The following is a 15,983-nucleotide window of genomic DNA, read 5'->3' as shown; positions in this document are numbered from 1 at the left end:
AGCAACCCCCAGGCAGTTTACTACGATGACGACAAGGACGACGACTACATCTCAATACAAGCTCCATCTCTTTCCTGGAGCTGGATACAACACTGCCTCCCTCACACCTGCATTGTGGTGAATGCAGAATGGAGGCCAGCCTGCCAACACAGTTCATTTTATTGCAGCACAAAAGAAAGAAAGAAAGAAAGAAAGAAAGAAAGAAAGAAAGAAAGAAAGAAAGTTGTGCTACAATGCCTGCCAGTGGTGAGCCCTACCTTTGAGAAAATATTGAGAATGTTTCCTCCCCCTGAAGAAACTTTGTGAAATTGTTCCCCCAGTTTCTCTGCCCACAAATAGGGTGAAGAATTTCAAGAGGTCATCTGCACACAGCTTTAGTATCAAATAATCTTTTGTGTGTGGTGTTTTACCAACGTTCAGCAGCACACGTCCACCTTGGTAAAGGATAGGGATGGCGGAGAAATCCGCCATGGACTCCAATGAGACCAGAATTCCATCCGCTGCCGGGTTGCAGAACAAAATGGCATCCAGCATAGGGGACACCATTTGCATCCCTGCCCTTGGCTGTAATTGGCTATGTAAATATTTATGTAGCCAGTCACAAAAAGAGCAGGGATGCAAATGGCATCCGCTACGCTATTTGCGTCCCTTCTCTTTGCCGTGATAGGCTACATAAATATTTACGTAGCCAATCACGGCAAAGGGCAGGGACTAGGGATGTCAGAGAATTCCGCCACAGATCTCGGAGAGGCCGAATGCCAGTGCATTCGGCCCCCCGAAATTGGTGGCGTAACAGCCTGCCCCCCCGCCCTCCCCCGGGATGAGACTTACCTGGGGCGGATCTTCGGGCGGCGGCGGCTCCAGAGGCAGCTCCGGCGGCGGTGCAGCGGCGGCGGCCAGTCTTCCGACTGGCTGCCGCCGCCGCCATTTCCAGTTAAAAAAATAAAAAGACGTGATAGACTACGTAAAGATTTACGTAGCCTATCACGTCTGACTTTTTTAAAAAAAACAACAACAACGCGTGTACGCAAATGGCAGTGGCCACGGCCGCCGCCATTTGCATTCCTTATTTTGGCACATCTTAGTCTACATCAAAATTTACGTAGACTAAGATGGTGAAAATAAGGGGAACGCAAATAGCGTAGCGGACGCTATTTGCGTTCCCCCTTATTTTCGCCGTCTTAGTCTACGTAAATATTTATATAGACTAAGACGGGCCAAAATAAGGAACGCAAATGGCAATGGCTGTAGCCGCTGCCATTTGCGGACACTCTTTTTTTTTTTTTTAAAGTCAGACGTGATAGGCTACCTAAAGATTTACGTAGCCTATCATGTCATTTTTTGTTATTTTTTTTAACCTATCCATGATAGGCTACGTAAATCTTTAGGTAGCCTATCACGTCTTTTCTTTTTTTTAACACTGGAAATGGCGGCAGCGGCAGCTGGTCGGAAGACCGGCAGCCGCAGACGCCGCCGCAGCTGCCGCCTCCTGGAAGATCCGCCCCAGGTATGTCTCGTCCCGGGGGGGATCCACGGGGGGGGCGGGGGGGGGTGGCAGGCCATCCCGCCACGGAGTTCGGGGGGCCGAATGCACTGGCATTCGGCCTCACCGACATCCATGGCGGAATTCTCTGCCATCCCTAGTGAACAGAATGCTGGACCCTTGGTCTACTCAAGTATGGCTGTTCTTTGTTCTTAGGATGCTGCTAAACTATGTGTATATATGCCCAAGGGTTTTATATGTTCTAAGACAGACAAAATTACATAAGAACTTAGTTTTTTTTCCCCTTTTCAGTTTTCCAAACTGCTTAATTAAATCAAGAACACAAAGAAACATCCCCCTTTATCCATCCATTCTGCATATATAAAGTCTGTGCCTTTGAACTCTTCTGAGATGGTCTTCCATTTCTAGGATTGACAAGTGTCCTTTGTAACCTAAATCAGAAACTCTGACACATTAATTATCTTTGCTCATGTAGAGTGTAAGAAGTGGGATGGAAGATAACAGAACGTGCATGTTTTGACTGAAAAAGCTCTAATGGTATTTTTGAATGATGTTCATGCTAAAAACACTTGACCTTTCATGGTAAACGTACCACGTCCTGTTAGATCTCTTCAGATTAAAATGTTTTAGGTTTGTTTCCCCATCCTATATAGTGAACTTATTATCCTATTTAAGATCCTTATGTAGCCAAAATGGCATGATCCATACACCAAAGGAAGGTAGCAACAGGCTTGGGGGACTCCTCAGGCACAGACAATGTCCAGCAGGAGCACTGGAAGTTCAAACAAAGATATGTTGGAAATGATCCATATTCACCATCTTAGGCCTCTTCTTCAAATGTGGAAGAATGAAATAGTAGGATGGACTTTACCATGTCAGACTGCAGGGGGAGAGGTGTCACATTAGTTATACTCCCCCACACCAAAAAACAAAAACAAAAAAACACCCTGTAACAACCAGGATCAGCCTGCTCAGTGATGTGCTACTTCTACTTGCAGGGAGGATGTTTGTTTCTTTTTACATGGGGAATAGGGTATACAGTTAAGTGTCACCAAAAAGAAAAAAGAGGACAAAGGAAGATATTGCTTTGCATAAAATTTGCGTATCCTAATGTATATATGTGTGTGTGTGTGTGTGTATGCGCAAATGTAGAAATCATTACCATTATTTATATAGAAATACAATACATCTCACCATAGTGGGGGAAGCCTGCACCCAAGTGACCTGTATGATCTGTGTGTCTCCTCAGTTTGTTGTCTAGCTGCTAAGTGTTGATGGGAACTTCAAGGCCCCTGACAGGATTCCACCATTGACCTGAACCCCTAAACAACTCTGTAAGGATCTCTTGCCTCCTTAAGAGTCCCACCTTCCTTCTTTTACCTTCCCCTTTCCAATAATGTAGAGTTTAGACTGTAGGCGTGGGTAGGGATGGGGGAGAATTTCTCCCCGACACTTCGGGGGGCCGAGTGCCAACGCATTCGGCCCCCCGAAATCGGCGGTGAAATTCTCCGCCACCCCCCCGCCACCCCACCACCCCCCGGGATGGGACTTACCTTTCACGAATGTCCCTCCCGGCGGCAGGTCCCAGCGGCGGTTTGTTGGGTCTTCGTCAGGGGCGGGGGCGGCAGCCGGTCTTTCGACCGGCTGCTGCCACCGCCATTACAAGGAAAGTTAAAAAGAAAAAAACCACCCCCGTGATAGGCTACGTAACGATTAACGTGGCCTATCACGGCTAGATTTGCAAAGTCAGCCGTGATAGGCTACGTTAATCGTCACGTAGCCTATCACGGGTGGCTTTGAAAAAAAAAAGCGCGTACGCAAATGGCGGCCCCCATAGGGAGCCGCCATTTGCGTTCCTTATTTGGTCCCTGTAGTCTACGTAAAGATTTACATAGACTACAGCGAAAATAAGGGCAACGCAAATAGTGTTGACCTTATTTTCACTGTAGTCTACGTAAATCTTTATGTAGACTACAGGGACCAAATAAGGAACGCAAATGGCGGCTCCCTATGGGGGCCGCCATTTGCATACGCGCTTTTTTTTTTTTCCCCAAAGTCACCCGTGATAGGCTACTTGACGATTAACGTAGCCTATCATGGCTGACTTTGCAAATCTAGCCGTGATAGGCTACGTTAATAGTTACGAAGCCTATCACGGGGGTGTGGGGTTTTTTTGTTTTTTTTTGCGGCCGGGTAGACGGGGCGCTTCTACCCGGCTTGACTTTCGCCGGCGAGGGATGGGGCGCCTCCCGCCCGGCCTGAATTTCGGCCGGGCGAGGCGGGAAGCCTCCCCCCCCCCGCATGAACTTCGGGGGGAGAAGCAAAGCGCCTCCCCCCCACCGCGAAAAAAGCTGCAGGACAAGGTAAGTCCCTTTCGTACATCCCTAGGCATGGGGTGATTGACACTATAGACACAGTGTTTATCCACAGCAGTTTACTGGTAAATTAAAGCAAGCAAATTACAATTAATAGTATTTACACAATAGAGCTGAATGATACAAAAGGCATTACGAGAAAATAAAAGTTGCAAAATGCAAGTTCCTTTATCCTAGCTGTCCTTAGACTTCTCCAGGCTACTTCCTGCACCCTCTTCAGGCTCTGGTCTCCCTGATTCTGCTCTTACTGCTCTGGTCTTTCTGACTCTCCCTTTTTATACCCTTCTCCTCCAACACCAAAAGTACTGCTTCAAACCTGAAGAAATGAAACTTAACTGAGGAAATGAAACTGAAACTTAACTAGGGAAATGAAACTACTCCTCTCAGGAATAACCCCTTCCAACAAAAAATGCAGGCCTCTAAGCCTGACCATCCCCCCCCCTTTGCCTCTGTAGGCCTCAAACATTCACAGCCCATCTTCTCTCAGCTTAGGGGTCTTTATCTTTAAATTGGACTTGGACCAAATAGCACTTCAGACAGAGGACACCTTTAAAGAGAGAACTGCCCTGTGACTAAGGATGGGGGAGAAATGTATTTGGTTCTCATTTTAATGCAGACTCACCTAATTTCACACTTTCAAACCTATACGCAAACCAAAATTCACTTATACTTCAAAATTTGCACTTCTCTGAATTTTACAATGGAGTTCTCCAACCAAAAATGCATACAAAAATGCATGTATTAGTCAAAATGATATTAAAACACAATGTAGAATATTGGAGAAAATGATTTGCAAAAACCACATATCTTAGGCAAAAACACATTTTTAAATGCAATCAAAAATGGTTGTATTAGGAGAAATGCACAAAAAATGTGTATTGTTTTTGTGCATTTAAAAAAATACTCTCAAACTAATATGGAAATGGGACAAAACCAACATAAGATGGGAAAAAAGAAAAACTGAGAGAAACCTAAATTGACAGATTTATCCATCCCTACCTCTGACTGCCTTTGACATAATAGATAGTCCTCTGTAAAGCAGGACACATGGCCAATCTAATGGGAAGCATTCAAAAATGGGTTCTGAAGATGTACTATCCTTTCTACCACCTTATTCTGCTTCATGTAACCAGGCTTTAACTAACTCCTCTTCAGATTTCAATCCAAGTTCTAAGTCTAGAGTTTTATATAAATCACCAGCGATATCATGTGTACTAATCATGACATTCAGGTAGTTGTAGTCCAAATGGCGCACACTCCCCTGGTTTGCATGATATGACAGTTCACCATGGTTTAATTTACCTGTGAGGGCTGTTGCATCATGCCAAGAGCCATTTTTGCATATCACCTGTGGGCGCCCAACATACCGTGGCTTGGCATGTCATAAGAACCCAGGCAGCAGGAGTTGCTTGAGGGTTAGACAACCCTCAAGTAATCTATGGCTTGTTTGGGGGTTATTTGAGGGTTATCTAACTCATATAACCCCTGCCGCCTGGGTTCATATGACACGATAAGTCACGGCAAGCTGGGTGCCCACAGGCACTAATGCAAAAATGGCACCCACGAGCATCCAGCACAACACAACAGCTCGCACAGGTAAATTAAGCCAAAGTAAACTGTTGTGTCATGCAAACCAGGTCAATGTTACAAAATGGATGAAATAACTGGGGATAATATTGCATCTTTCAAGTAAGTAAAATATTGCATTTTGAGTGCTGGGAACACATGATTTCCCTAGAACAGAAAATGCTTCCTAAAGGAAGACAACAGAAATCAAATCAACAGCTGTGTAATAATTATGCTATTCTTAAATGATGATGATGATGATAAATATACAACCAACCCTATTTTCCTGGAATAATTATAAGGCGGACCCTCTTCAGTAGGTCACCCTGTTGATTTGGCTCGACAGCAAGGGACTCATCCTTTAGATTATGGTTTGGGGGAATTGTACTTGCCTAGAAAGAATAGGGGTAGGCAACCTAGTGTCATCCAGATGTTTTGGATAACAACTCCCATACTCCCTGTTCAGGGAGGTAGCACTAAGGATGGATGAAAGTCCCTTACCTGGTTCCGCAGCTTGCTTCGCGGTGGGGGAGAGGCGCTTCGGTTCTCCCCCCAACGTTCTTGGCCGAGGGAGAGGCGCCCCGCCCCTCCCAGCCGAAATTCAGGCCGGGGGGAGGTGCCCCATCCCTCGCCGCCGAAATTCAGGCTGGGGGGGAGCGCCCCGTCTCCCCGGCCGTGAAATAAAAAAAGTAAATTAAAAAAAACACACATGATAGGCTACGTAACGATTTACGTAGCCTATCACAGCTAGATTTTCAAAGTCAGCCGTGATAGGCTACGTAAATCTTTACGTAGCCTATGACGGGTGACTTTTGGGGGGGAAAAAACTTTTTTTTCCCCCAAAGTCACCTGTGATAGGCTACGTAAAGATTTACGTAGCCTATCACAGCTGACTTTGAAAATCTAGCCGTGATAGGCTACGTAAATCATTATGTAGCCTATCACGTGTTTTTTTTTTTAATTTACTTGGTAATGGCAGCGGTGGCAGCCGGTCGGAAGACCGGCCGCCACCCCCGCCCCCGCCGAAACGCCGCTGAAACACCGCCGGGACCCACCGCCGAGAGGGACATTCGAAGAAGGTAAGTCCCATCCCGAGGGGGGTGGGGGGCGGAGAATTTCACCACCAATTTTAGGGAATCCCGAGATTCGTGGAGAAATTCTCCGCCATCCCTAGGTAGCACAGAATTGCAGGGATGGCATCAGGAAGGCTAAAGCTGAGAATAAGCTGAGGTTAGCAAGGGATGCTAAAAGCAACAAAAAGGCTTTCTTGAGATACATGCATAGTAAAACACAGAGGAAAGAAATGGTGGTTCATCTATTAAATAAGGATGGGAAAATGATAACAGATGACAACGAAAAGGCAGAGGTGCTCAATTCCTACTTTGGCTCAGTCTTCTCCCAAAAGAGGGTCTATAACCCCCCTGGCAAAGGTGAAGTACAAGCTGAAGGGGCAGGATTGCAGCTTGAGATGGATAGGCATATGGTCACTTTGGTATTACTTTGGTATTACTTTGAATGAGTTCAAATCTCCAGGGCCGCATGAACTGCATCCTAGAGTCATAAAGGAACTGGCAGAAGAACTCTCAGAACCACTGGCTATTCTCTTTGAGAAATCATGGACGACAGGGGAAGTGCAAGATGATTGGAGGAGGGCTAATGTTGTCCCTATCTTCAAAAAGGGTAAAAAGGAGGAACCTGGGAACTACAGACTAGTCAGTCTGACATCAATCCCTGGGAAAATTCTGGAGCAGATTATAAAGCAATCCATCTGTAAGCACCTTGAAAACAATGCGGTGATTACTCGAAGCCAACATGGATTTGTCAAGAACAAATCCTGCCAGATGAATCTGATCTCATTTTTTGATCAAGAAATCTCTCTTGTGGACTGTGGGAATGCTGTAGACATAATACACCTCGACTTCAGCAAAGCTTTTGACAAAGTGCCCCATGATCTCCTGATGAGCAAACTAGCTCAAAGTGGGCTAGATGAAACAACGATCCGGTGGATCCACAGTTGGCTACAGAATTGGACTCAAAGAGTGCTTTTCAATGGGATCTTCTTGAACTGGGGAGAGGTAACAAGCAGGGTACCGCAGGGCTCAGTCCTGGGCCCAGTGCTCTTCGACATTTTTATTAATGACTTGGAGGAGGAGGTGCAGGGAATGCTGGTCAAATTTGCAGATGACACAAAATTGGGCAGGATAGCTAATACTTGGGAAGACAGAAACAAAATTCAAAGTTATCTTGATAGAATGGAGTGCTGGGCAGAAAGCAACAGAATGGAATTTAATAGGGATAAATGCAAGTTCTGCACCTAGGAAAAAGAAACAAATGCACAGTTACAAAATGGGGGATATGTGGCTCAACAACACTACAAGCGAGAAGGATCTTGGAATTATTGTAGATCACAAGCTGAATATGGGCCAACAATGTGATGTGGCTGCAAAAAAGGCAAATGCTGTTTTGGGCTGCATTAATAGAAGCATAGCTTCCAAATCCCGGGAAGTACTAGTTCCCTTCTACTCAGCACTGGTTAGGCCTCATCTGAAGTACTGTGTCTAGTTCTGGGCACCACATTTTAAGAAGGATGCAGACAAACTGGATAGGGTTCAGAGGAGGGCAGCAAAGATGATCAGGGGACTGGAAACAAAGCCCTATGAAGAGAGACTGAAAGAACTGGGCATGTTTAGGCTTGAGAAGAGAAGACTGAGGGGAGATAGGATAGCGCTCTTCAAGTACTTGAAAGGTGGTCACAGACAGGAAGGCCAGGATCTCTTCTCAATCATCCCAGAGTGCAGGACACGGAATAATGGGCTCAAGTTACAGGAAGCCAGATTCCAGCTGAACATCAGGAAAAACTTCCTGACTGTTAAGAGGAATATGACAATGGAACTAGGGAGGTGGTGAGCTCTCCCACACTGGAGGCATTCAAGATGAGGCTGGACAGGCATCTGTCGGGGATGCTCTGACTTGGATTCCTGCATTGAGCAGGGGGTTGGACTCGATGGCCTTGTCGGCCTCTTCCAACCCTACTATTCTATGATTCTATGATTCATTGATTTTGGGAGTTGCTGTTGAAAACATCTGAAGGCCACCAGATTGCTTACAAAGTAGTTTGTTTTATCAGCAGTTACGTACACTGATGGGACAGAGAAGAGAACACCACTTAATTCTTGTAATTAGGGTAAGCTACTTTAGGGCGCAACCCTATCAGGATAGGCAAGCACCTCCGAACTCAGAGGCAACCACCTATCCAATGCAGGGCAGGAGAAGCGCGGAGGGGATTGTCCCCTGTGCACTTCAGCCACCTGCATTCATGACTAGACAGCCGATATCAGCTGTCTAGCCCCGGGAAGTCAGAGCAGGAGGGCAGCTGGATGATACATAGGAAGTGTTGGAATGGCACTTCTGCCCTCCCCGCCCTGGCAAGCCCCCAGGAACGCCCCGTTTTCGCTGCTCCATGCTCCTCCTCCAAGCGCGGAGCGTGGGGCCATTCCACACTTCCTATGAGGTGCGGGAGGAGGTGGAGGTCAGTTCTTAGGGAACTAACCTATCCTATGGCCATCTAGCCGCTGACAGGATTGAACCCTTAGTGTCTTTTGTTGTCTGTTCAGGTTTCTTGTCCCTAAATGTGTGAGACACAGAGTTGGTGAGAACACTCTTTAACCCTTTTGCTTGGGAAGGGTGTCTTTTATTCTTGTCTCCCTACATTGTTGTTTTCCTATCTTATACTGTTGTTTTGATTGACAATTAGTGTATTGTATTTGATTGTATTTTATTTTATTTAAATGGACTGGAATGGGCCACTTCACATCAGATGAGCACCAGATCTACTACTGTGGACAAGAAGACCACAGAAGAAATGGAGTAGCCTTCATAATTAATAATAAAGTGGCTAAAGCAGTGCTTGGATATAATCCAAAAAATGACAGAATGATCTCAATTCGAATTCAGGGTAAGCCATTTAACATCACAGTGATCCAAATATACGCCCCAACCACAGATGCTGAAGAAACAGAAGTAGATCAATTCTATGAGGATCTGCAGCACCTACTGGATAGTACGCCAAAAAAAGATTTATTTTCATTACAGGAGACTGGAATGCTAAGGTGGGTAGTCAAATGACACCTGGAATTACAGGCGAGCATGGTCTGGGAGAACAAAATGAAGCAGGACATAGGCTGATAGAATTTTGCCAAGACAACTCACTGTGCATAACAAACACTCTCTTCCAACAACCTAAGAGACAACTTTATACATGGACTTCAGCAGACGGTCGACACCGAAATCAGATTGACTACTTCCTTTGTAGCCAAAGGTGGCGGACATCTATGCAGTTGGTAAAAACAAGACCTGGAGCTGATTGTAGTTCAGATCACGAACTTCTTATTGCACAATTTAGAATCAGACTAAAGAGAATAGGGAAGACCCACAGATCAGTTAGATATGAGCTCACGACTATTCCTAATGAATATGCAGTGGAGGTGAAGAATAGATTTAAGAGACTAGATTTAGTAGATAGGGTCCCAGAAGAATTACGGACAGAAGTTCGCAACATTGTTCAGGAGGCGGCAACAAAAAACATCCCAAAGAAAAAGAAAACCAAGAAGGCAAGATGGCTGTCTGCTGAGACACTGGAAGCAGCCCAAGAAAGAAGGAAAGGAAAAGGCAATAGTGATAGGGGGATATATGCCCAAATAAATGCAAAATTCGAGGGGTTAGCCAGAAGAGATAAGGAATTATTTTTAAACAAGCAGTGCATGGAAGTGGAAGAAGAAAACAGAATAGGAAGGACAAGAGACCTCTTCCAGAAAATTAGAAACGTGGGAGGTAAATTCAAGGCAAAAATGGGCATGATCAAAAACAAAGATGGCAAGGACCTAACAGAAGCAGAAGAGATCAAGAAAAGGTGGCAAGAATATACGGAAGATCTGTATAGGAAGGAGAATAATATCGGGGATAGATTTGATGGTGTGGTCATTGAGCTAGAGCCAGACATCCTGAAGAGTGAGGTTGAATGGGCCTTAAGAAGCATTGCTAATAACAAGGCAGCAGGAGATGACGGTATCCCAGCTGAACTGTTTAAAATCTTGCAAGATGATGCTGTCAAGGTGATGCATGCCTAGGGATGGCGGAGAATTTCTCCAGGAATCTCGGGGAGGCCGAATGCCAACGCATTCGGCCCCCCGAAATTGGCGGTGAAATTCTCCGCCCCCCCGCCCCCCCCCGGGATGGGACTTACCTCCTGCGAATGTCCCTCTCGGCGGCGGGTCCCAGCGGCAGTTCGGCAGCAGTTCGGCGGGGGCGGGGGCAGGGGTGGCGGCCGGTCTTCCGACCAGCTGCCGCCACCGCCATTACAAAATAAAGTAAAAACAAAACAAAACGTGATAGGCTACGTAACGATTTACATAGCCTATCACGGCTAGATTTCCAAAGTTACGCTATTTGCGTTGCCCTTATTTTCACCGTAGTCTACGTAAATCTTTATGTAGACTACCCAGGCCCAAATAAGGAAAGCAAATGGCGGCACCCATGGGCGCCGCCATTTGCGTACACGCTTTTTTTTTTTTTCAAAGTCACCTGTGATAGGCTATGTAACAATTTACGTAGCCTATCACTTTTGACTTTGGAAATCTAGCCGTGATAGGCTATGTAAATCGTTACATAGCCTATCACGGGTGTGTGTTTTTTTTCACTTTTGCATTTCGCGGCACTTCTCCCCGGCCTGAATTTTGGCTGGGCGAGGCGGGGTGCCTCCCCCCCGGCCTGAACTGCAGGGGGAGAACCGAAGCGCCTCCCCCCCACCGCGAAGCAAACTGCGGGACCAGGTAAGTGCCTTTCGTACATCCCTATGCATGCCATATGCCAGCAAATTTGGAAAACACAAGAATGGCCAACAGATTGGAAAAAATCAACTTATGTCCCCATACCAAAAAAGGGAAGCACCAAAGAATGTTCCAACTATCTAACAGTGGCACTTATTTCACATGCCAGTAAGGTAATGCTCAAGATCTTGCAAGGTAGACTCCAGCAATTCATGGAACGAGAATTGCCAGTTGTACAAGCTGGGTTTCGAAAAGGCAGAGGAACTAGAGACCAAATGGCCAATATCTGCTGGATAATGGAGAAAGACAGGGAGTTCCAGGAAAACATCTATTTCTGTTTTATTGACTGTTCTAAAGCCTGTGACTGTGTGGATCATAACAAATCGTGGCAAGTTCTTGGTGGGATGGGGATACCAAGTCATCTTGTCTGCCTCCTGAGGAATCTGTATAACGACCAAGTAGCAATGGTAAGAACAGACCACGGAACAACGGACTGGTTTAAGATTGGGAAAGGAGTACAGCAGGGTTGTATACTCTCACCCTACCTATTCAACCTGTACGCAGAACACATCATGCGACTTGCTGGGCTTGATGAAGCCAAGGCTGGAGTTAAAATTGCTGGAAGAAACATTAACAATCTCCGATATGCAGATGATACCACTTTGATGGCTGAAAGTGAGGAGGAGCTGAGGAACCTCATGATGAAGGTGAAAGAAGAAAGTGCAAAAGCTGGGTTGCAGTTAAACCTCAAAAAAACCAAGATTATGGCAACCAGCTTGACTGATAACTGGCAAAGAGAGGGAGAAAACGTGGAGGCAGTTACAGACTTTTTCTTTCTAGGTGCAAAGATTACTGCAGATGCTGACTACAGCCAGGAAATCAGAAGACGTTTACTTCTTGGGAGGAGAGCAATGACAAATCTTGATAAAATAGTGAAGAGCAGAGACATCACACTGACAACAAAGGTCCGCATAGTGAAAGCAATGGTATTCCCCGTAGTAACCTATGGCTGCGAGAGCTGGACCATAAGGAAGGCTGAGCAAAGGAAGATAGATGCTTTTGAACTGTGGTGCTGGAGGATAATTCTGAGAGTGCCTTGGACTGCAAGAAGATCAAACCAGTCCATACTCCAGGAAATAAAGCCAGACTGCTCACTTGAGGGAATGATATGAAAGGCAAAACTGAAGTACTTTGGCCACATAATGAGAAGACAGGATACCCTGGAGAAGATGCTGATGCTAGGGAAAGTGGAAGGCAAAAGGAAGAGGGGCCGACCAAGGGCAAGACGGATGGATGATATTCTGGAGGTGACGGACTCGACCTTGGGGGAGCTGGGGGTGGCAACGGCCGACAGGAAGTTCTGGCGTGGGCTGGTCCATGAAGTCACGAAGAGTCGGAAGCGACTGACCGAATAAACAACAACAATTTTATTGTACTTGTATGGTATCTTTTGTATTAATATGGTGTTCCCTGCTCTTTGGCTGAAAAGCAATATATATATATGATGATGATGATGATGATGATGATGACGACGATGACGACGACGCCAACGCCGACGCCAGGTAAGAAAGACAAAAGTATATAAAGAAAGGTGCGTTCATACTTGAGTCACCTTCAGCTTGGATTATGGTAATTCATGTTATGGGTGTTGCCCTAGAAGTCCTGAAATATCCTGGAGTCCAGATAAAATGCAGGAGTTAGACCATTTTCTGGCATATTATGAGGGTTTTGTAGCAAGTTCAGTTAATAGAGTATGTTACCTCTTCTCCAGAATGCATCTCATGTACAGATAAGGAAAGGTACATTCAGATAATGACAACTAAATCTTAAATCCCCGATGAACGTCCGTGGATAAATGTGTGGTTATTACTGTTAACTGTCATTCAATTTCTTACGTAATGTTTGTGTTTTGTTAGGCCAAAAAGTTGTAATGGTTTCTATACAGTCACTGCTGACATTATAAAATGTAATGTAAAACTCAACACAATAATAGATATTTTTTAAAAGATTGTCAGAGGAGAACTTGCTGGTCATTCCAAAATTAACGGAATGTTGCCACGCAATACCTTGACAGCAGGGTCTTCTCAATAGTGGCATCCACCATTTGGAAAATCCTCCCCCCTGCAGTTTGGGAAGCAGAAAACATGGCGTCTTTCAAATGCCTCCTGAGTGAAAACGCACTTGTTCCCCCAGGCTTTCTCCAGCTTGTAATGGAAGGTGCAATCCTATCTGGATCAATGGTCGCCTCCAACCTCAGGGGCAACCGCCTATCCAGTGCAGGGCAGGAGGAGTGGTGAGGAGCAGATCTCCTCCTTGGTCCCCCCCCCACCCTGCTTTCATGGCTAGACAGCCAATTTTGGCTGCCTAGCCACAGGACCTCGGAGTGCGGGAAGCGGTGGCCGGAAGACATATAGGATGTGTCGTACCAGCATTTCCGACCTCCCTGCCCCAGCCTGCCCCCAGGAGCGGCCCGTTTTTGCTGCTCCATGCTGCTCTTATGCACGTGGAGCGTGGGGCTGATCCGCACTGCCTATGAGGCAGTGCAGGAGGGGGTGGGGGTGGGTTCTCCAGGAACAAACCTTGGCTCACAGGCTCCAAGGTCGCTTCCCAGGAATCGACCTATCCCATGGCTGTCTAACCACTGACTAGCGGCCACAGGATTGCACCCTAAATAATCCATACTGGTCCATCTTACTGCTCCTGGCATTGCTCTTATTGTAACTGGAATTGTTTTTAATATTGTACTTTAAATGTGATTTTAATATTGATATGTAAACCATTTAGGGGATTTATGATATTTAATGGTATATAAATATCACGAATAAATAAGTAAGAATGCAAGTGAAGATTTGAGGGATGTTGTTTGCTTTTTTTTAAAGTTGCCTTTAAAGAAGCATGCCAGAGTTCAGCCCCTCCACTGCTGTGTTAACCCACCTGCAGCAAGACTTTGCATTCACTCTTTCATGATGTTTGCAGCGTGATCAAGTTACAGGAGCAGGATTGAGGTGAGGTGGTGGTTGGCCAGTGGGGTGACTGTTAGACTGGAACCATTATAATGTAAAGAGGGAAATTGCTGCAAAACTGTTACGTCTGGACACAGCATTAAACAATTATGGTGCAGAAAGGAGAGAGAAAGGGAGATGAGATTTAGTGTCTGTGTCTCCTCAACCCTCTCCCCCACCCCCCGCGCCCCCACCAATGTTTCCAACTTGACACACACTTCACCTCCTTCTGTGTTTTTATTAGCTGGTATTCTCAATACATCAGCGACAGCTATGATGAAACCAGTGGCAGATTTTCCTGAAAAGCAGCTGGGTCATTGTCCCATGGGTCTTGTTGCCTTTACCATGCAAGATCTTAAAGTGACCATGCCTGGATCAGCTGCTGTTTTGAAAGAGCCTGAATGGGAGGTTTTGGAACTGTAAAATACAGTGTCAGAGGGAGGGGGGCTGGTGATCGGCTCACAGACAGCGCCACTTTGAAAAATCCAGAGACATCCAAGTGTCATGAACACAGTTCCCACTATGGGCAGCTGTACATAAGAATGCTTCTCTTTGGGATGTCAGATCAAATATACTTCATCTCTCGGTGTGGTACATCACTTCCCCTCTTGGGGATTCCAAATGGGGAAGAGGGGAAGGCAAGGATTAAACACGACAAATGCAGAAAAACTTTAACAATATATGATGGGGTTTATCATTTACTGTCATTTCATTTATTACTCGCAGTGTCGGTGATGAGCCTGCAGAAGTGAACGCCGAGAAAAGACAGACAACTCACTTAAATGGTGAATCGCATACCGCTTACCTGGAACCGCCGCATATCTCGGGGGTTGCCGGCTGTTTTCAAACAGTTCTGATTGCACTTCAGGAAAAATTTCAAGAAGAACCTGTGGGAGAAAACAAGAGATCGTGTGTGACATCTTCTATTTTAAAAATTAGCGTCTGCTATTATTTACTTGCGTTGGGCCGATATGATTGTGCCCTGTGGCAGAATCCATTGGGGGATATCAACAGACTGTTTAGAAGTATGCTGTCAATTAAAACAGATTAAAATGACATATTTGGCTGCATCTTCTGGCCCTGGAAACAATACCTCACATTATTAGAAACCAGAGAACCTGCAAGCTTTTTAACCTGAAGTCAAGCGAGGAAAAGAGTACAATGGATACAAAATGATAGAAGATAGATGGGAGGCATGTACATTTTTGTCCGTAAAGCATTTGTGAGCTCAGAATGAATGCAAAGTCTACAATTCATCTCTGTTTCTGTGAGTCTAAAGGGCATTCACACATTACATGGCAGCAAACCTGGGTTTTTCACTGAATGTACACTCTGCAGGGAACTGAAGCCAAACCCGATGCTCTGATAAGTGTTTCAGTATGATACAGGTGTTTCCAGGGGCTATAGCTCAGGGGTAGTGCACATGCTTTGCGTGCATGGGGTCCCAGGTTCAATCAGCATCTCCAGTGAAGAGGATATGATGTGGCAAACCTGGGAACGACTTCCTCTGGAGACTTTGGAGATCCATTGCCATTCGCGGTAGACAATACTTGGCTGGAGAGACCAGTATAAAGCAGTTTTATGTCTTTATCTTAGTTATCCACCATTCTTAGGTATATACTTAAGAAACTGCAGGTGTACACCTTAATAAAATTTAATGTGAAGGAGCTATAATGAGGTCCATGGTGGTACAACATGTAGAATTGTGAGT

At 45.5% G+C, this 15,983-nt stretch overlaps 1 protein-coding gene across 2 annotated transcripts in view; it reads right to left on the bottom strand.

Moving 5' to 3' along the window:
• EBF2 (EBF transcription factor 2) overlaps window positions 1-15,983 on the bottom strand; it is a 387,225-nt gene that overhangs the window by 111,880 nt on the left and 259,362 nt on the right. For both annotated transcript variants that reach the window (XM_084808184.1, XM_084808183.1), the window contains exon 7: window positions 15,078-15,159. In XM_084808184.1, the coding sequence (XP_084664310.1) occupies window positions 15,078-15,159 (82 nt within the window). The remainder of the gene's footprint in view (window positions 1-15,077; window positions 15,160-15,983) is intronic.

Source organism: Heloderma suspectum, chromosome 6 (assembly GCF_057233095.1).
Source record: "Heloderma suspectum isolate Gila_16-S chromosome 6, 16-S_ref, whole genome shotgun sequence".
NCBI classification, from domain to species: domain Eukaryota; kingdom Metazoa; phylum Chordata; class Lepidosauria; order Squamata; family Helodermatidae; genus Heloderma; species Heloderma suspectum.
Note: the sequence above shows the minus strand (reverse complement) of the source record. Positions and strands in the feature narration are given on the sequence as shown.